General features: G+C 41.1%; 2 gene segments (V, D, J or C); both read left to right on the forward strand.

Annotated features, from left to right (window-relative positions):
* LOC119532271 overlaps positions 1-21,847 on the forward strand; it is a 456,157-nt gene that overhangs the window by 352,145 nt on the left and 82,165 nt on the right.
* LOC119532272 lies at positions 12,390-21,050 on the forward strand. The segment is given in 5 exon segments: positions 12,390-12,479; positions 18,243-18,521; positions 18,862-18,939; positions 19,309-19,422; positions 20,629-21,050. Coding segments are annotated over 4 exon segments (531 nt in total).

Genomic DNA, 21,847 nt, shown 5'->3' on the forward strand with positions numbered 1-21,847 from the left:
TTACTGAAGGAAAAAGAAAGTAGTTTTATCCTAAATGACTGGTTCTTTCAGAGTAAAGAAAAAGAAAAGGAGTGGAACAAAACCTGAATGAATGTAGAAAGTTGCAGAAAGTTAGTGGAAAGGGAAATTTATTTCTGTGCTCAAAGTTAGAAAATGGTAAAAACTAATGATATCACTGCTTAATGATGAAACTTCAAAACTTAGAAAAGTGGTTTTGCTAAACAGAATGGCATTGAATATTTTAGCCAACACCCAAGGTGGTACTTTGGCTCTAATTAATGTTCAATGTTTTATGTATGTGCCTAATAATTCACAAAATGCTACCCATGCTCTTAATCATATGCAAATCACATACAAAGTATTGATCAATTAGCTGGTAATCTTTTGTTTAAATAGTGGAACTCAAGGAGGCGGGGCAAGATGGCAGACTGGTGAGGTGTATGTTTTAGTTACTCCTCCAGGAAAGTAGGTAGAAAGCCAGGAACTGCGTGGACTGGACACCACAGAGCAATCTGTCTTTGGGCATACTTCATACAACACTCATGAAAATGTCGAACTGCTGAGATCAGCGAAACCTGTAAGTTTTTGCGGCCAGGGGACCCGCGCCCCTCCCTGCCAGGCTCAGTCCCGTGGGAGGAGGGGCTGTCAGCTCCGGGAAGGAGAAGGGAGAACTGCAGTGGCAGCCCTTATCGGAAACTCATTCTACTGATCCAAACTCCAACCATAGATAGACTGAGACCAGACACCAGAGAATCTGAGAGCAGCCAGCCCAGCAGAGAGGAGACAGGCATAGAAAAAAAAAAAAAACACGAAAAACTCCAAAATAAAAGCGGAGGATTTTTGGAGTTCTGGTAAACACAGAAAGGGGAAGGGCGGAGCTCAGGCCTTGAGGCACATATGCAAATCCCGAAGAAAAGCTGATCTCTCTGCCCTGTGGACCTTTCCTTAATGGCCCTGGTTGCTTTGTCTATTAGCATTTCAATAATCCATTAGATCTCTGAGGAGGGCCCTTTTTTTTTTTTTTTTAATCCTTTTTTCTTTTTCTAAAACAATTACTCTAAGAAGCCCAATACAGAAACCTTCAAAGACTTTCAATTTGGGCACGTCAAGTCAAGAGCAGAACTAAGAGAGCTCTGAGACAAAAGGCAATAATCCAGTGGCTGAGAAAATTCACTAAACACCACAACTTCCCAAGAAAAGGGGGGTGTCCACTCACAGCCACCATCCTGGTGGACAGGAAACACTCCTGCCCATCGCCAGCCCCATAGCCCAGAGCTGCCCCAGACAACCCAGTGTGACGGAAGTGCTTCAAATAACAGGCACACACCACAAAACTGGGCATGGACATTAGCCTTCCCTGCAACCTCAGCTGATTGTCCCAGAGTTGGGAAGGTGGAGCAGTGTGAATTAACAAAGCCCCACTCAGCCATCATTTGAGCAGACTGGGAGCCTCCCTACACAGCCCAGCAGCCCAGAACTGCCCTGGGGGGAAGGCACTCAACTGTGACATAGCACAGTCATCCCTCAACAGAGGACCCGGGGTGCACAGCCTGGAAGAGGGGCCCACTTGCAAGTCTCAGGAGCCATACGCCAATACCAAGGACTTGTGGGTCAGTGGCAGAGACAAACTGTGGCAGGACTGAACTGAAGGATTAGACTATTGCAGCAGCTTTAAAACTCTAGGATCACCAGGGAGATTTGATTGTTAGGGCCACCCCCCCTCCCTGACTGCCCAGAAACACGCCCCACATACAGGGCAGGCAACACCAACTACACACACAAGCTTGGTACACCAATTGGACCCCACAACTCACTCCCCCACTCACCAAAAAGGCTAAGCAGGGTAGAACTGGCTTGTGGAGAACAGGTGGCTCGTGGACGCCACCTGCTGGTTAGTTAGAGAAAGTGTACTCCACGAAGCTGTAGATCTGATAAATTAGAGATAAGGACTTCAATAGGTCTACAAACCCCAAAAGAACCCTATCAAGTTCAGCAAATGCCACGAGGCCAAAAACAACAGAAAATTATAAAGCATATGAAAAAACCAGACGATATGGATAACCCAAGCCCAAGCACCCAAATCAAAAGTTCAGAAGAGACACAGCACCTAGAGCAGCTACTCAAAGAACTAAAGATGAACAATGAGACCATAGTATGGGATATAAAGGAAATCAAGAAGACTCTAGAAGAGCATAAAGAAGACATTGCAAGACTAAATAAAAAAATGGATGATCTTATGGAAATTAAAGAAACTGTTGACCAAATTAAAAAGACTCTGGACACTCATAGTACAAGACTAGAGGAAGTTGAACAATGAATCAGTGACCTGGAAGATGACAGAATGGAAAATGAAAGCATAAAAGAAAGAATGGGGAAAAAAATTGAAAAAACCGAAATGAACCACAGGGATATGATAGATAATATGAAACGTCCAAATATAAGACTCATTGGTGTCCCAGAAGGGGAAGAAAAGGGTAAAGGTCTAGGAAGAGTATTCAAAGAAATTGTTGGGGAAAACTTCCCAAATCTTCTAAACAACATAAATACACAAATCATAAATGCTCAGCGAACTCCAAATAGAATAAATCCAAATAAACCCACTCCAAGACATATACTGATCACACTGTCAAACACGGAAGAGCAGGAGCAAGTTCTGAAAGCAGCAAGAGAAAAGCAATTCACCACATACAAAGGAAACAGCATAAGACTAAGTAGTGACTACTCAGCAGCCACCATGGAGAAAAGAAGGCAGTGGCACGATATATTTAAAATTCTGAGTGAGAAAAATTTCCAGCCAAGAATACTATATCCAGCAAAGCTCTCCTTCAAATTTGAGGGAGAGCTTAAATTTTTCACAGACAAACAAATGCTGAGAGAATTTGCTAACAAGAGACCTGCCCTACTGGAGATACTAAAGGGAGCCCTACAGACAGAGAAACAAAGAATGGACAGAGAGACTTGGAGAAAGGTTCAGTACTAAAGAGATTCGGTATGGGTACAATAAAGGATATTAATAGAGAGAGGGAAAGATATGGCAAACATAAACCAAAGGATAAGATGGCCGATTCAAGAAATGCCTTCACGGTTATAACGTTGAATGTAAATGGATTAAACTCCCCAATTAAAAGATATAGATTCGCAGAATGGATCAAAAAAAATGAACCATCAATATGTTGCATACAAGAGACTCATCTTAGACACAGGGACACAAAGAAACTGAAAGTGAAAGGATGGAAAAAAATATTTCATGCAAGCTACAGCCAAAAGAAAGCAGGTGTAGCAATATTAATCTCAGATAAAATAGACTTCAAATGCAGGGATGTTTTGAGAGACAAAGAAGGCCACTACATACTAATAAAAGGGGCAATTCAGCAAGAAGAAATAACAATCGTAAATGTCTATGCACCAATCAAGGTGCCACAAAATACATGAGAGAAACACTGGCAAAACTAAAGGAAGCAATTGATGTTTCCACAATAATTGTGGGAGACTTCAACACATCACTCTCTCCTATAGATAGATCAACCAGACAGAAGACCAATAAGGAAATTGAAAACCTAAACAATCTGATAAATGAATTAGATTTAACAGACATATACAGGACATTACATCCCAAATCACCAGGATACACATACTTTTCTAGTGTTCACGGAACTTTCTCCAGAATAGATCATATGCTGGGACATAAAACAAGCCTCAATAAATTTAAAAAGATTGAAATTATTCAAAGCACATTCTCTGACCACAATGGAATACAATTAGAAGTCAATAACCATCAGAGACTTAGAAAATTCACAAATACCTGGAGGTTAAACAACACACTCCTAAACAATCAGTGGGTTAACGAAGAAATAGCAAGAGAAATTGCTAAATATATACAGACGAATGAAAATGAGAACACAACATACCAAAATCTATGGGATGCAGCAAAAGCAGTGCTAAGGGGGAAATTTATAGCACTAAATGCATATATTAAAAAGGAAGAAAGAGCCAAAATCAAAGAACTAATGGATCAACTGAAGAAGCTAGAAAATGAACAGCAAACCAATCCTAAACCAAGTAGAAGAAAAGAAATAACAAGGATTAAAGCAGAAATAAATGACATAGAGAACAAAAAAAACAATAGAGAGGATAAATATCACCAAAAGTTGGTTCTTTGAGAAGATCAACAAGATTGACAAGCCCCTAGCTAGACTGACAAAATCAAAAAGAGAGAAGACCCATATAAACAAAATAATGAATGAAAAAGGTGACATAACTGCAGATCCTGAAGAAATTAAAAAAAATTATAAGAGGATATTATGAACAACTGTATGGCAACAAACTGGACAATTAGAAGAAATGGACAATTTCCTGGAAACATATGAACAACCTAGACTGACCAGAGAAGAAATAGAAGACCTCAACCAACCCATCACAAGCAAAGAGATCCAATCAGTCATCAAAAAGCTTCCCACAAATAAATGCCCAGGGCCAGATGGCTTCACAGGGGAATTCTACCAAACTTTCCAGAAAGAACTGACACCAATCTTACTCAAACTCTTTCAAAACATTGAAGAAAAGGGAACACTACCTAACTCATTTTATGAAGCAAACATCAATCTAATACCAAAACCAGGCAAAGATGCTACAAAAAAGGAAAACTACCGGCCAATCTCCCTAATGAATATAGATGCAAAAATCCTCAACAAAATACTTGCAAATCGAATCCAAAGACACATTAATAAAATCATACACCATGACCAAGTGGGGTTCATTCCAGGCATGCAAGGATGGTTCAACATAAGAAAATCAATCAATGTATTACAACACATTAAAAACTCGAAAGGGAAAAATCAATTGATCATCTCAATAGATGCTGAAAAAGCATTTGACAAAATCCAACATCCATTTTTGATAAAAACACTTCAAAAGGTAGGAATTGAAGGAAACTTCCTCAACATGATAAAGAGCATATATGAAAAACCCACAGCCAGCATAGTACTCAATGGTGAGAGACTGAAAGCCTTCCCTCTAAGATCAGGAACAAGACAAGGATGCCCGCTGTCACCACTGTTATTCAACATTGTGCTGGAAGTGCTAGCCAGGGCAATCCGGCAAGACAAAGAAATAAAAGGCATCCAAATTGGAAAAGAAGAAGTAAAACTGTCATTGTTTGCAGATGATATGATCTTATATCTAGAAAACCCTGAGAAATTGACGATACAGCTACTAGAGCTAATAAACAAATTTAGCAAAGTAGCGGGATACAAGATTAATGCACATAAGTCAGTAATGTTTCTATATGCTAGAAATGAACAAACTGAGGACACACTCAAGAAAAAGATACCATTTTCAATAGCAACTAAAAAAATCAAGTACCTAGGAATAAACTTAACCAAAGATGTAAAAGACCTATACAAAGAAAACTACATAACTCTACTAAAAGAAATAGAAGGGGACCTTAAAAGATGGAAAAATATTCCATGTTCATGGATAGGAAGGCTAAATGTCATTAAGATGTCAATTCTACCCAAACTCATCTACACATTCAATGCAATCCCAATCAAAATTCCAACAACCTACTTTGCAGACTTGGAAAAGCTAGTTATCAAATTTATTTGGAAAGGGAAGATGCCTCGAATTGCTAAAGACACCCTAAAACAGAAAAACGAAGTGGGAGGACTTACACTCCCTGACTTTGAAGCTTATTATAAAGCCACAATTGCCAAAACAGCATGGTACTGGCACAAAGATAGACATATAGATCAATGGAATCGAATTGAGAATTCAGAGATAGACCCTCAGATCTATGGCTGACTGATCTTTGATAAGGCCCCCAAAGTCACTGAACTGAGCCATAATGGTCTTTTCAACAAATGGGGCTGGGAGAGTTGGATATCCATATCCAAAAGAATGAAAGAGGACCTCTACCTCACCCCCTACACAAAAATTAACTCAAAATGGACCAAAGATCTCAATATAAAAGAAAGTACCATAAAACTCCTAGAAGATAATGTAGGAAAACATCTTCAAGACCTTGTATTAGGTGGCCACTTCCTAGACTTTACACCCAAAGCACAAGCAACAAAAGAGAAAATAGATAAATGGGAACTCCTCAAGCTTAGAAGTTTCTGCACCTCAAAGGAATTTCTCAAAAAGGTAAAGAGGCAGCCAACTCAATGGGAAAAAATTTTTGGAAACCATGTATCTGACAAAAGACTGATATCTTGCATATACAAAGAAATCCTACAACTCAACGACAATAGTACAGACAGCCCATTTTATAATTGGGCAAAAGATATGAAAAGACAGTTCTCTGAAGAGGAAATACAAATGGCCAAGAAACACATGAAAAAATGTTCAGCTTCACTAGCTATTAGAGAGATGCAAATTAAAACCACAATGAGATACCATCTAACACCGGTTAGAATGGCTGCCATTAAACAAACAGGAAACTACAAATGCTGGAGGGGATGTGGAGAAATTGGAACTCTTATTCATTGTTGGTGGGACTGTATAATGGTTCAGCCACTCTGGAAGTCAGTCTGGCAGTTCCTTAGAAAACTAGATATAGAGCTACCATTCGATCCAGCGATTGCACTTCTCGGTATATACCCGGAAGATCGGAAAGCAGTGACACGAACAGATATCTGCACGCCAATGTTCATAGCAGCATTATTCACAATTGCCAAGAGATGGAAACAACCCAAATGTCCTTCAACAGATGAGTGGATAAATAAAATGTGGTATATACACACGATGGAATACTACGCGGCAGTAAGAAGGAACGATCTCGTGAAACATATGACAACATGGATGAACCTTGAAGACATAATGCTGAGCGAAATAAGCCAGGCACAAAAAGAGAAATATTATATGCTACCACTAATGTGAACTTTGAAAAATGTAAAACAAATGGTTTATAATGTAGAATGTAGGGGAACTAGCAGTAGAGAGCAATTAAGGAAGGGGGAACAATAATCCAAGAAGAACAGATAAGCTATTTAACGTTCTGGGGATGCCCAGAAATGACTATGGTCTGTTAAATTCTGATGGATATAGTAGGAACAAGTTCACAGAAATGTTGCTATATTAGGTAACTTTCTTGGGGTAAAGTAGGAACATGTTGGAAGTTAAGCAGTTATCTTAGGTTAGTTGTCTTTTTCTTACTCCCTTGTTATGGTCTCTTTGAAATGTTCTTTTATTGTATGTTTGTTTTCTTTTTAACTTTTTTTTTTCATACAGTTGATTTAAAAAAGAAGGGAAAGTTAAAAAAAAAAAAAAAAGAAAGAAAAACAAGGAAAAAAAAAGATGTAGTGCCCCCTTGAGGAGCCTGTGGAGAGTGCAGGGGTATTCGCCTAACCCACCTCCATGGTTGCTAACATGACCACAGACATAGGGGACTGGTGGTTCGATGGGTTGAGCCCTCTACCATAAGTTTTACCCTTGGGAAGATGGTTGCTGCAAAGGAGAGGCTAGGTCTCCCTATATTTGTGCCTAAGAGTCTCCTCCTGAATGCCTCTTTGTTGCTCAGATGTGGCCCTCTCTCTCTGGCTAAGCCAACTTGAAAGGTGAAATCACTGCCCTCCCCCCTACGTGGGATCAGACACCCAGGGGAGTGAATCTCCCTGGCAACGTGGAATATGACTCCCGGGGAGGAATGTAGACCCGGCATCGTGGGACGGAGAACATCTTCTTGACCAAAAGGGGGATGTGAAAGGAAATGAAATAAGCTTCAGTGGCAGAGAGATTCCAAAACGAGCCAAGAGGTCACTCTGGAGGGCACTCTTACGCACACTTTAGACAACCCTTTTTAGGTTCTAAAGAATTGGGGTAGCTGGTGGTGGATGCCTGAAACTATCAAACTACAACCCAGAACCCATGAATCTCGAAGACAGTTGTATAAAAATGTAGCTTATGAGGGATGACAATGGGATTGGGAAAGCCATAAGGACCACACTCCACTTTGTCTAGTTTATGGATGGATGAGTAGAAAAATAGGGGAAAGAAACAAACAGACAAAGGTACCCAGTGTTCTTTTTTACTTCAATTGCTCTTTTTCACTCTAATTATTATTCTTGTTATTTTTGTGTGTGTGCTAATGAAGGTGTCAGGGATTGATTTAGGTGATGAATGTACCACTATGTAATGGTACTGTAAACAATCGAAAGTACGATTTGTTTTGTATGACTGCGTGGTATGTGAATATATCTCAATAAAATGATGATAAAAAAATAAATAAATAAAAGCTCTTTAAAAGATTCACTAAAAAATAAATAAATAAATAAATAAATAGTGGAACTCATTAACTTGGCCATGGCACCTCTTATTAATAGAATTGCTCTCCATATGTATTGGTTATTGTACTCTGTTGCTTATTATATTGTAATAAATAAAATGCAATGTATGCCCTATGGTCAACACAAACAGTTGAGTGGGGGTGGATTGTGGCTGCCCTTGGCCTAAGCAAAACAGGCCTGCAAACCTTGTCATTTCACATCAGTCTGCGTGACATGGGCAGCTAATGTTTAACCTTTCATCTTTGTAAGTCAGTAAAGAGAAAAGGATAAATTAACCTTAAAATGTAACTTTAAATTATGAAACAGGAAGTAAGTGGGAGGTGAGAAACTCTTGGTTTCACAAGAGTGAAATGTAAATATACCCCGGACATCATGCCATCCAATGTTAATCTAGTCTACCTGCTTCCTGGCTCCCACATGTTATCACTCTTGTGGTATCTACAAAGCCCATTGTGCCAGTTTGATGTATTATGTCCTACAAAATGCCATTATCTTTGATGAAATCTTGTGTGGGCAGACATATTAGTGTTGATTAGATTTTGGAATCCTTTGGGTGTTTCCATGGGGATGTGATTCAATCAACTGTGGTCAAGATCTTTGGTTGGATAATTTCCATGGAGGTGTTGCCCCACCTATTCACGGTGGGTCTGAATTAAATTACTGAGGCATTATATAAGCTCAGAAAGAAAGAATAAGCTTGCTACAGCCAAGAGGGACACTTTGAAGAACACGCAGAAATGGAGAGAGTAGTTGCAGATGAGACAAAGTTTGAAGATGGCCGTTGAAAGCAGACTTTTGCTCTGGAGAAGCTAAGAGAGGAAAAATGCCCCAAGTGCAATTAAGAGTGACATTTTTGAGGAACTGCAGCCTAGAGAGGAATGTCCTGGGAGAAAGCCAGTTTGAAATCAGAACTCTGGAGCAGACGCCAACCATGTGCCTTCCCAGCTGACAGAGGCTTTCCAGACACCATTGGCCATCCTCCAGTGAAGGTACCTGATTGTTGATGAGTTACCTTGGACACTTTATGGCTTTAAGACTGTCACTTTCTAACCAAATAAACCCCCTTTATAAAAGCTGATCCATGACTGGTGTTTTGCAATCTGGCAGAATTAGCAAACTAGAACACCCATCGATAGTTCTCCTTTCCTTCCTGCATCATCGCCATGTCACAGGACCCTGTTCCCACATCTATGCTCTCCCACCCTTAGGAGTATCTTTGTCTTAAACCCTGACAACCCACTTGACAAGCTAGCTTGATTGCACAGTCAACTTCCCTCCGAATGCCATGCCTGCCAGCTTAAGAACGCCATCATGATCTCTTTGCGAGTCTCACCCTGTTAGTAAGCCCTAAATAAAAGTTCATGTATCAGAAAATGCCTGGTGTCTTCTTTGACCTCCGGACTGACAAAGCCCTAATGGGCTGCGACATCATGAAACCAAGTCAGTAACCCATTTGTCTGCTCTTTGAGTTTTTGTGCCCTTTGGGCACTCTCCATCTGAAGCAGGGATATTGGAAATTTGAATGGATAGTACTAACACCAGTCTGATGTCAAGGAAGACCATTGGTAAACTTCTTTAATCCCCTCTGTTGTCAGTTTGAATGTATTATGTCCCCCAAAGCACCATGATCTTTGATGTAATCTCATGTGGGCAGACGTACCAGTGTTGATTAGATTGTAATTCTTTGAATATTTCCATGGAGATGTGACCCACCCAACTGTGGGTGACGACTCTGATTGGATAGTTTCCACAGAGGTGTGGCCACGTCCCTTCAGCATGGGCCTTGATTAGTTTACTCAAGCACAATATAAGCTCAGACAGAAGGAGCAAGCTAGCTATAGCAAAGAGGGACACTTTGAAGAAAGCACAGGAGCTGAGAGAGAAGCTGCAGGTTACAGAGACATCTTGAGGATGGCCGTTGAAAGCAGACTCTTGCTCCAGAGAAGCTAAGAGAGGACAAACAACTTAAGAGCAACTGAGAGTGACATTTTGAAGAGAAGCTGCAGCCTAGAGAGGAATGCCCTGGGAGAAAGTCATTTTGAAACCAGAACTCAGAGCAGACACCAGCCACGTGCCTTCCCAGCTAACAGGTTTTCCAGATGCCAATAGCCTTTCTCCAGTGAAGGTACCTCTTTCTTGATGGATACTTTATGGCCTCAAGACTGTAACTTTGTAACCAAATAAACCCCCTTTTGCAAACGCCAATCCATTTCTGGTGTTTTGCATTCTGGCAGCATTAGCAAATTAGAACACCCTCTAAAGGAGTTGGGCAGGTGTGTGTAAAATAGAGACTTTGGGTGATGTGAAATAACCCAAAACTCTGGGGAAACTGAGACAATTGTCCCCAATCCATGGGGTTCAGGTCCATCTGTAGAAAGCACAGAGTCATCGGTCCAACTCCCCAAGTACAGTCAGAACTGACCAGCACCAAGATTGACCTGATTCTGGGTGATACTATCCAGTTGCCTCAATATGTAAACAACTCTGACTTTCCTTAGACCAAACTCTGCTTCTGGGAGAGATCAGAACTGAATCAGCTTCCTGTGCTTGGAGGATGAGGTCTGAGTAAGTGGTCACCAGTGTTGCTACCTGTCTCTTTAGAAGAAAGGAATGAGTATCAGGTATTTGTTCTAATTGACCTGCAAATAGATGCTGGTTACAGACAAGGAATCTGGACCACATCCCAAGTAGAACAAAGTGAATGTGTAATGCTTCCAACTAAGAAATGCTTTAGGGTCTATAAGACACAGCCAGGAGTAGGTCTGTAAGGGCTCAAGGTTTTCCTCTTGCTCAGAAAGACGATATCGTGGTGCTCACTGATGAGCTGTTATAAAGGAATTGATGTGCATACAACATGATTTTACATGGTACAACATGGATACAGTCTGTTTACATTTTAATTGCTTTATGTTTTAATTGATATCAGAAAATCAAAACTAGACCATCAAAGTCATGTTATTTCCAGTGTCTTTTTAACTATATTTTAGGCAAAAATGTAAGTGAATAAATTTGTTTTTAATTATTAAGCAACTTATATGACAAAACCCTCCAAAATAGGAGGCAATTAATTGAAGTTTGGGAAGCACTGAGCTGGTGCATTTCATTATCCTTTGAAGTGAAAAGATCAGGGGCAGCCAGAGGGGCAGGATCTAGAATGGTTTTGAATTGTGCCCTCTTTTTAAACTAATATCAGATTAAAGAGGCATCGCTGCAAATCCAGGGCTTTTATTTTCCCAGAAGCCTACTTCCTCCTGGTGTTTTCTTTGGGAGCTTTTCAGTTTCTTACTTACAGGGCACCCAGGTGGCACAAAACTAACAGAGCAGGTCTCCATGAACCTGCAGACCAAGATCCCACCACACCTTTTAGCCACCTGGATAGACTAAACCTGGGACACCACTTACCTTCACAGAACAGAGCCAGAGAATGGGACAATGCAGCATGGGATAAAGTGCCACAATATAAATGTGTGCTACTGACCATGACAACCTTGGTATGTCTATACCACCTTCTATTTATGAGTGCCTACTATGTATCCAGCCACTGAGCTAGGTTCTGTATGAATGTTATTTTATTCAGTTCTCACAATGATTATGTGGAATTAGGTAATATTACCCACATTTCACAGGTCAAGAAGCTGAATCTCCTAGGTGTTCCCTAAGATCTCACAGCTTTGCAAGGAACAAAGTCAAAATTCAAATCATCTGTGTGGTCCCAGAATCTGGGCTCTTAAGAACTCTGCTCTTCTGTCAGGGCTGCAGCTCAATGGGGCCCAGAGGTTGATGTGGAGGTTTATCCAGCCTGGCCCAGCCTCTCCCTCAGGCCTCTAATCTGCTCCTTTCCAAGCTGCCTGCAGAGTCCAAAACAACAGTGAGGCTGCTTCACTTCCAGCCCCCCTTATTTCAGTCAACATTCATTCTCTTCCTTCAGAAAATAAATCCTGTCAGATTATAGCAGGGGCAAAGGTTGGACACAGGAGTCACTCCCTTCTCCTCTCTGAAGGACAGCCACAAAGGCTGAGGAGGAAAGAGGTTAGACCAGAAGAGACAGTAAGTGCCATCCAATGGAGATCATGTGACTTGGCAGTTGGTGCCAGGGTTGCCATAAAAAGAAAAGCAAAGTTGTTTTTAGACTTGATATGTCAGCTGTGTATGATCCACTGATCTTCGGCACAGGAACATATCTGGAGGTAGAACCAAGTAAGTGATTTGTTTTTCTTCTTATAACCAATTTGATAATTCTCCTTTTTAAACTCATTCCCAAGAAATACTTAGACTGCTGAAAATTCCTTCCAGCAGGTAATTTAGCCAAGGGTGGTTTCAGGAACAGGGACTAAGTCTCTGATGAAGTCCAGGATGGGGTATGTGCTAGGGTAGTTTTCTTGATCCGCTATCTTTCCTGGAGAAGCTTCATTGTCTTCCCTCTACCCTAGTTTTAGAGAACCAGTTTCCTCTGCATCCATGCATTCACCATTTCCAGATCAAGGCTGCAACTAGACCCATGCTACAGTACATCTAGGTTGTTGGCATGACTTGTAATGAGGAGCACAACAGACCAAAAAAATGGAGACCCTGGTTCCCACCCTTCTGTTTTTATTATCAAGCTCTGTAACTGAACTTGGTTGAACTCTAGTGAGCTCCAATTAGACCTTATGATTTCCAAGATGCCTTCCAGCTCTAACACAGTATGATCCTGCTTATCCTCCAGAGCAGTTGTTAGGGCTGGCTGGGTAGGAAAAGCAAAATCCAATAGTATGCATGCCCTATGACCCAGTAGGAATTCTGTGATTCAATGAAAAAACACTAGATATGAAGTCAAAATTCTCTCTATCCATCCACTAATTCTGGTGTCCAAACTTCTGACATCAAACGTTTGGAAAAGTGACAGCTGAGGCTCTTTCCAAAGCTCCTTCCAATCTTTTTTTTTTTTTTTTTTTTTTGGTTCCATGGAGAAAAGTTGGAGTCTAGAGACCTACAAGTGAGGCCCAGCTCAGATATTACTAGCTGTGTGAACTTATCAAAGTCCCTTAACCACCTTTAGCTTCTGTTACTTCATTTCTAAGATGGATCTAATAATATCCACCTCATGAAGTTTGTTACAATAATGCTTATTGAGAGAGTTTATACACTGTTTGTAAATAGTAAAGTATTTACAGTGCTTCTCCCAGGACACTGACCTGTGCCCCCCAATGATAGCCCATTTGCTTATCCCATTTTCTCTTCCTACAGTGACGGAGTGCAATGTAGTGATGTGACATTCAGGTAGAGGAAGTGGGGATTTCAGATAAAGCCTCCAATCCTTAAAGTTTTGACAGTAAATAACATCCCTACACAACCATCATTCTTTTTTGTCTAGCTCTAGCCCTAGACATTTGATTTTTGATGATGGGACAAAGTAATCTACTTGGTCTTTAGGTTCTATTTCACATGTCTATTTCAGGAGAAATTATAAAACAAAAGTTAGCAATACAAAACTTTCAAAACTGCATCCGTGAGACATGGGCTCCCCCATAGCAATGAATTTCTTGTTCAACCCACAGGTCATTAGAAAGCCCTTCAGTGGGCTTTGGGAATTAGAAAGCAGATCAGTTATTACTGTGACACTCTGTCTGAGTGATAGGGAAAATTAGGTTTCTAATCAAAAAGCAGTATTTGTGACCCAGGAGAAGAGACCCAGAGCCTGAGAACTGAGACCTGTTTCTAAACCCTCCCCTAATTCACTGTAAGAAATGTCACATTCGGTGCCCCCTTCCTACTCCCAGCTACCGTGTTCTTCTTGGAGAGTTCTTCCTATAGGCCTGGAGTAAATTTTCTATCTTGAAGGCAGCTATCAGTCACCTGTCACCCTCTTCTCTTGCTCTGTCTCAGCCCTGTCCTGCACCTCCTACCCTTGGGGATTTCACCTCAGATTCCTATCCATTCTCAGCAGTTAAAAGATTATTATCTTCAAAGGGAACTGAGATCTGTGCACTCAGTCCCCTGGGCTTGTCAAAGGCAGCTTTGTAGTTCTCTGAGCTGTGGGTCTCTAGGCTGAAACACTGGCTGGGAGTCAGGGCACAGATGTTCTAGCCCAGGCCCCAGGGCCATCCCCAGGCTGGTTACCTGCGGGGCAGTGTCACGATGTGCTCCTCGGACACCAAACAGATGTTCTTTGGAGCAGGCACCGAACTCTTCGTGGAGCCCCGTGAGTTGATTTGTTTCCTTTATTTCTCAGGATTATTTGAGACCTGGGACTGGGGCTTCCACCTGGTTTATGGCAGGTGGAGATGTATAATTAGCAGTTGCAATGGTGCCGATGTGAATGGACCAGCGTGAAGACACTAGGCTGAGTCGCTAATGCAGCCCCGTGTCTTTTATTTTTAAAAAAACTATGCATTACAACTATAGTTCCCATTTATTTCTGAAATCTTCAGAGTGGCCAGAAAACACTAAGAAATCTAGATAAATTACACTAGTAGTTGGAGTATTCGTATCCAGGGGTCTGTGGCAGGGACACGGGCTCCAATTCTCCAGGATGTTGTTTCATCTTTATAAGCCTTTGGCGAAGCTGACTAGCATGCATGCTTCATTGCAATCAGAAAACAAAAGTCCTGCAGCTTAGACAATTTTTGAGGGAGGTGGTTAGCCTGGACAGAATAATCAGGTAGAGCAAACATATTTTGGGGTTCAGGTGAAATCCCATATTCGCATGGGGCCTTGATATTCTGGGTGATATTTGTTATAGGTTCTTGGGGGACCAGCAGGACCTTGTATGCGAATTTGAATCCTGGATGATTTTTGAGTTTATAAACTGAAGAAGGGTATAGTCTTCTTTTTATGTTGTTTCCTAGCACATAACCTCAGCATTGGAATGGGACTCATAAAAAGAGAAAGCCTGAAAATAAAATAACAATTGTCCAAACAAGTAGCCATTTGAAGCACATGTTGAAATGCAATTATACTTGTGGACCATGAAAAAAGACTGAAAATTCTTAAAAGAAAAATAACTAAAACTTTAAATTTTGGACTACAATACTATAAATTTTTTACAGCTTCATTTTGGTTGTCAAATATAGACTAGTATACATACAGCAAATATATTGAGTGCATTCCATCTTTTTTGAAATGTTCAATTGAGATGGCCTTTTCTTTCGTTACCATGATGCCAAAAAAAAAAAAAAAAAGGAATAGAGACAACACTTTTCTTTTCAAGCAATTGTTTTGAACATATAGATATGGATTGAGAAAGAGGATCTGAAAAAAATGTTTCACCAAATCAATGCATTATGAGCTATCTCAAACAGACTACCAGATTCAGAGCTCAATCTCATAAGTATATGACCTTCTTCAGCCATATGTCTTGTCAGTTATATTACATGATTCAAATTATTCAAACCAGGTCTTCCCAGCCCAGAGGGATCACTGACAACTGCCTGAAACCTTTAGATTTTAAAGTCCCAGGCAAATCGTGGGATTGAGAACATCTTCTTGACCAAAAGGGGGATGTGAAATGAAACAAAATAAAGTTTCAGTGGCTGTGAGATTCCAAATGGAGTCAAGAGGTCACTCTGGTAGGCATTCTTATGCACTATATAGATAACGCTTTTTAGGTTTTAATGCATTGGAATAGCTAGAAGTTAATATCTAAAACTATCGAACTGCAACCCAGTAGCCTAGACTCTTGAAGATGATTGTATAGCAATGTAGTTTACAAGGGGTGACAGTGTGATTATGAAAGCCTGGTGGATCACACTCCCTTTATCCAGTGTATGGATGGATGAGTTAAAAAATGGGGACAAAAAGTAAATGAAAAATAGGGTGGGGTGGGATGATTTGGGTATTCTTTTCACTTTTTTTTTATCCTTATTTTCACTTTTTCTGGTACAAGGAAAATGTTCAAAAATACATTGGGGCCATGAATGCACAACTAAATGATGCTAGTGTGAACCACTAATTGTACACCTTGGATGATTGTATGGAATATGAATATATCTCAATAAAATTGAATTAAAAAAAATAAACTTAGCTCTAAGGAAAAAAAAAATCCCAGGAGAGCCCTCATAGCCAACTAAATCAGACCAGGATTGGGTCATACTCTTGAATAACCAAGGAGATAAGTATTTGTTTATGTACTAGTTTACTTTCACTCTAACTCATAACTCCTTTGAAAATTAACTGGAATACAGCTCATACCAAATTCAGTATAGTGAGGAAGAAATGTCACAGTTCTGGAGGGAGGTGAGTAACACATGTGGTTTCCAGCCGTTAACGCTAAGGCTATCAGTTTCTGTTATCAGTGGCTTCAGCTATGCAAGGAAACAAAGCAAGGAAGATTTTCTCATGTGGCTGAAAGCAGGTTCCAGGAAAGCCCTTTGAAAAAGTTCTGGTCCCCGTCTTGTCTAGAGCTAAAGGCAAAAATATAAGGAATCAGAATCTTAGGAATGAGCTTCCTGCCCTGAGTGACTAGAACAGAATCTAGCCTTTTAGCTAAACTTCCCTCCATGGAAAAAATGGAGAATTGTGATGGTGGTGATGAGGGTGTTTCTCTGAACAAATGATTCCCTAGGAAAGACCTGATCAGCCATGGCCCATTTATAAAGTAGTGCATCAGCAGGAACTTTCTGACTAGCAATCACTGCCTCTCAACCAGATATAACCAATTGATTTGGTCATAACTCTACTACCATGAGCATCACAGCTGATGCCCAAATCCAGATTCAGAAAACACAGTAGAAAAATCATTTCTTTTCTGCTTATGCATTTATTACCAAGTTTTTTGTTGAGCAACTCCAAATGTCTTGATTGTAGACATTATAGTCTATAGTGTCTACAATCAACAAATTTTTCACTTGATATCAAGAAGCCAAATTCACCTAAGTCTTAAATATTAAAAATCCATATTCAAGGAAGCAATTAATGTTGAAATTCAGCAGGTTAGCTTATGATTGGCAATATATCCAGCTTACCATTCACAGGTGGGTTGTCTTTCCTTATTTCAGGCATTAGCAGGGATCTTCCTTTAGTAGACATTTGGAGATAGCCTAAGAATCAGTGTCCATACGCAAAATTTATCACAATTCAGAAACTTCAATAAGGCACAGTGTGAAGGAATCTTCACTATCTCCCTCCAAGCTTTGAGACTTTTAGTGTTAAGGAAAGAAAAAGATGCATATACGGAGCAGCAGATAGATGATAGTACAAGGTGAGGCAAGAAAGGAGAGAACGGTGGGAAGAGACCAATTATTGGGACCAACCATTCCACAGCTCCACGTGGAATAAAACAAGAAGGAATGGCCTTAAAGTACAAAAACAGGAATTAAAGAGATATGTCTGAAGGACTTCTTGAAAATGATGATTGTTGTTCTCTGGTAAAGGCTCAAAGGAAACTTCAGAGTAGTCAGTCCCTTACAAAAGACAGGGAGATAAACTATTTAACTTTAGCAGTTCCCTTCCAGTCCCCAAAAGTAGTGAGGATCCTCAGAAGTGACCCCAGCTGCCATCCTTAGGGCATTTGAACCAGTTATACAGTCCTGGTAAGATCTTAGTTCTTTAATTGACATAATGCAAAACATGAACACCTGCACTGATCTCCTTTAAGAATTCATGAATTTAAAATAAACCAGCTGATGCAGACAGATATTCAACCTGGTCTCAATAATCCAGAGGACTGATTAATAAAATGGAGATAACTGAATCCAGATGATGCAGAAACTTGGAAAGCTGTTATTTTCCATCTCCGCTCCTAGCCCTATCCTTTAGCAGCTCCTAACTGAAAGTCATGACTGTTTCATTTCTGCTCCCCTTGCCCATCCTTTCATGGAGGTGCTAACAAGCCCATTTCACTGGCAAAGCAGGCTGCAGGGAGACCTGGATTGTAACAGAGAACCATGTTTGGCCTCAAGAGCATTGAGGAAACCACCACTGTTTAACTTCGACAGAGTTGTGGGTAATTCATCTCGTGAAATAAGTTGTTTTTATTTGCAGAAAGTCAGCCTCCTACCAAACCATCTGTTTTCCTTATGAAAAATGGGACCAAAGTCGCTTGTCTGGTGAAGGATTTCTATCCCAAGGATGTCATTATAAATCTTGAATCATCCAAAAAGATAACTGAATTTGACCCTACTGTCGTCCTCGCTGCCAATGGGAAGTACAGCGCCGTCAGGCTTGGTCAGTATGAAGATTCAGATTCAGTGACATGTTCAGTTCGACACAACAATCAACTTGTGCAATCCACTGACTTTGAATTAAAGCCAACTTCTTCAGGTAGGTATGGGCAGACCTGTCTCAATACGGCATTATGTTGGAAACAAGACTTAGGCCAAACTGTGGCCTATAAGAAACTGGGAAGGAAATTCCTGTGTCTCTGAAAGGGAATCTAAGATAAAGCCCAGGTGGGGTCTTTCATCCCCATTTGTCCTCATCACCAACCTCTATCTCCTTCATATAAAAAACTGTCCTACTACTAGTTTCCAGGATTGTAAGTCCATGGAAAAAGTCTTTGGTCTAATCTGGTACTGAATTCCAAAACAAAAGACTGCCCGACTTAGCGTGGAGTTAAGAATCCTAGTTCTTCCTACAAATAACATGTAACCATCTCCACCAGTGTTTGTTCCAGTTACTGTAGAAGCAACAAAACCTGAAGACAAACAGCAAAGTTCAGCGAGCTGCTATGAACCCAAAGGTAAGTTCAAATCAAAGGATCAACTTCAGGATGGAAGGTTAAGGCAATCTCTGTAATTGTCAGATGGGGCCCCAAAGCATCAGATTTCAAAAGAAAGCTAAAACCTTGCCTGAGCCCAGTTGGTTCCCTTCAGCCTCTGCCTCTCCCATCAGAGCTTGCCTTCCTGTGAGCAAGTTTCCAGAGAGATTTGGCTGGGCATGAGCGGCAGTCATAGGTCTCTGAGAGCCGTCGGATTCCCAGATGGGCCTCACAGACTGGCAAGAGTAATGGCGATTTGGTGCAGGCTGGTGTCAATGGTGGGGACTCCATTCCTGGAGAGGAATTTAGTCTTTCCCTGAAGCCACCATCTAAACCCTTGCTCAACCACAGTGCAAGCCAGGAAGGTGAACATGATGTCTCTCACGCTGCTGGGGCTCAGAATGCTGTTTGCCAAGAGTATTGCCATCAATTTTCTCTTGACTGCCAAGTTACTTTTCTTATAAGGTAAGAATTAGTCCCTTCCTATTCCCATTTCCACCCAAACTATGCAGCACTTGGAGAAAAGAGGTTTGGGAATGTTTAATAGACCAAGAGGCATTCAAAAGCAAAAAACACATGGAGACAATTTAGAATTAATAAAGTGAGCTAGCATAGGTACTTGGCACAAGAACATCCCACCTCCTATTATCCTTTTATTTCAAGCCAGATCCCAAACTCATTTACATAATAGATTGTATTGCTTTTCTAATATTTCAGCCAATTCCCCTACCTCCACCCAAAAGAATGTTAGAGTTAAGAAGGAATATTCATCTTTACCTGCTACTTTATTTATCTGGCCCATGTGCCAGGAGCTGTTTTACAAGGCCATAAATAAAGCTTCACCTAAACAATATTCAGGAAGAGCAGAAGCTATCTCTGCAGGGACAGAGGGAATGCGAGGTTCCAATCCTTAGCCGTAGGCCTCTGATGTGTGGACCAGGCTGTCTTTGGGGTGTATCTATACCCCCAACAGTAGTGAATAGCTCACTAATTACTCAAGATACATACAAAGTCAGTGAGATATTAGTTATTTAGCTATTACTGACGTAGACTTTTCAGGTACTCTTGTACATGAAATTCAAACCAGAACCTGGTTTTGCCAGTGACACTTCTCCCCCTCACTCCTTCTCCAATACTCCCAAGCAGTCCTCAGCCCCAATTCCCATTCTAGGAGCAATCCGAGACTTAGACTAGCTGACCCAGCTTGAAAACAAACCCAGTCACTTCCAAATGGGTGCCCAGCCGTATCTGCTATTTTCCTGACAGTCCCAAGGACACAGGCAGTGTGGCTGTACAAGAAGAGCAATGACCTGGGAGTCAGAATATCTGGGTTTAAGATCTTTGTCACTAACTCACTACCTTACCTTAGCCGGGTTGTCCCATCCTTCTGGGCCTCAGGATTTGCACATATAAAACAAGGGAGTTAAGAATGACTAAAGGAAAGTAAATGGGTTTCATTACTTTTGGCAACATTGATAGACTGATATTCACTAGTAGATTATTTGCATGCAAAGAGGAAGAAAGGGTAATGACAGATTAGTAATTTCTGTAATGGTACAGCCACAGCAAATATTGGCCATTCCAAGAATCTATGACCCCCACAATTCCTTCCAGCACTGACAATTTATAATTCTATAACCAGTAGGGCTAACAACTTTTCTTTGCTTGCAGGATGACTGGCATGAGGAGGCTATACTTCCTGAAAGCCTACAAAGATGCTCTCTCCTAACTTCCACCTTCTCAGGGACTCAGGTTGGCCTGTCCCAGCCTAACTTAGAGGGCCACTGCCCAAAATGGTTTTTCCTTGAAAGACACAAACCCTGCTACAGCAATAACAGCTTCATAGAAGGACAAAAATCCTGGGAAGAAGGAGCTTACGATCCTAACTGCATTACTGCTACTTCATAAAGGATGTAGGACTCATTTTTTTACTCCTACACTGATAGACTTTGGAAATGGGGTTTTGTTCCTTTTTTACTTTCTTTGCCTCCAGGGGTCAATACATTCTCCAAGAGCAAAACAGGTCCTGAGGGACAGAGAGCATGTTTACCTGCCCAACCCAGTAATAAATTTGCCCCCAAACCACCAGTCTCCTCCTCCTCTTCCTGTGGCTTTTTCCACCCTCTGTGTTCACGACTGTAACCACTTTTGCAGGGGTGGGGGGTGGACCAAACTTTCATCACTTTCTGGTTTTCCTAGTACATTACAAACAAAATCACATTTGATTTCCCTAATATTCTCTAAGCAGTCAATGGGGTTTCAAAAACCTCTTCTACATATTCTTCAGGCTACTGGCAGAGATCAGAGTAAAATACAGAGGAAAGGCACCCCTTTCTGTTAATTGATTTAACAACTGTGAATTGACTGCCTCTAAATTCCAGGCACTCTGGTGAGAGTACGAAGATGAGTAAGATGTAGAACCTGCCTTCTAGTGGGTTTGGAGGGAAGGATAGAAATGAGACCACTAGATTTCCCCTGCACAAACACTGTATTTACTGGTTTTGCCTGCCAATTTGTGCCCAGAGTGTGAGATGGTTGGATGCTGACTCTTTTGCTAGTTGCCTGCTGTACATCTCAGATCATGACTCTATTGCACATATTAAACTGCACTGTGTGCACCTCGCCTCTGGATTTGCTCATTGCGGACCACCACGGAAGGAGAGTGGCCTCTGTGCACTCTCTGTTAATGAAACAGATGCCAAACTGAGCTTCTAGGTCACACCACAGCTTCCTGAGCCCCAAGCCTATAGGCTCCTGCCTTGGGGACCAGCCCTCGGTTTCCTGCTGTGGCTGCTACAGCAATAACAGCAGCAGCAGCAGAGCCCCGGGTATCACTGGGGAGCTCGGGTCCTCCTGCCGCAGCTGGGTCACAACCCTCTCAGGTACTTAG

This window comes from Choloepus didactylus, chromosome 4, assembly GCF_015220235.1.
Source record: "Choloepus didactylus isolate mChoDid1 chromosome 4, mChoDid1.pri, whole genome shotgun sequence".
Classification (NCBI taxonomy): Eukaryota; Metazoa; Chordata; class Mammalia; order Pilosa; family Megalonychidae; genus Choloepus; species Choloepus didactylus.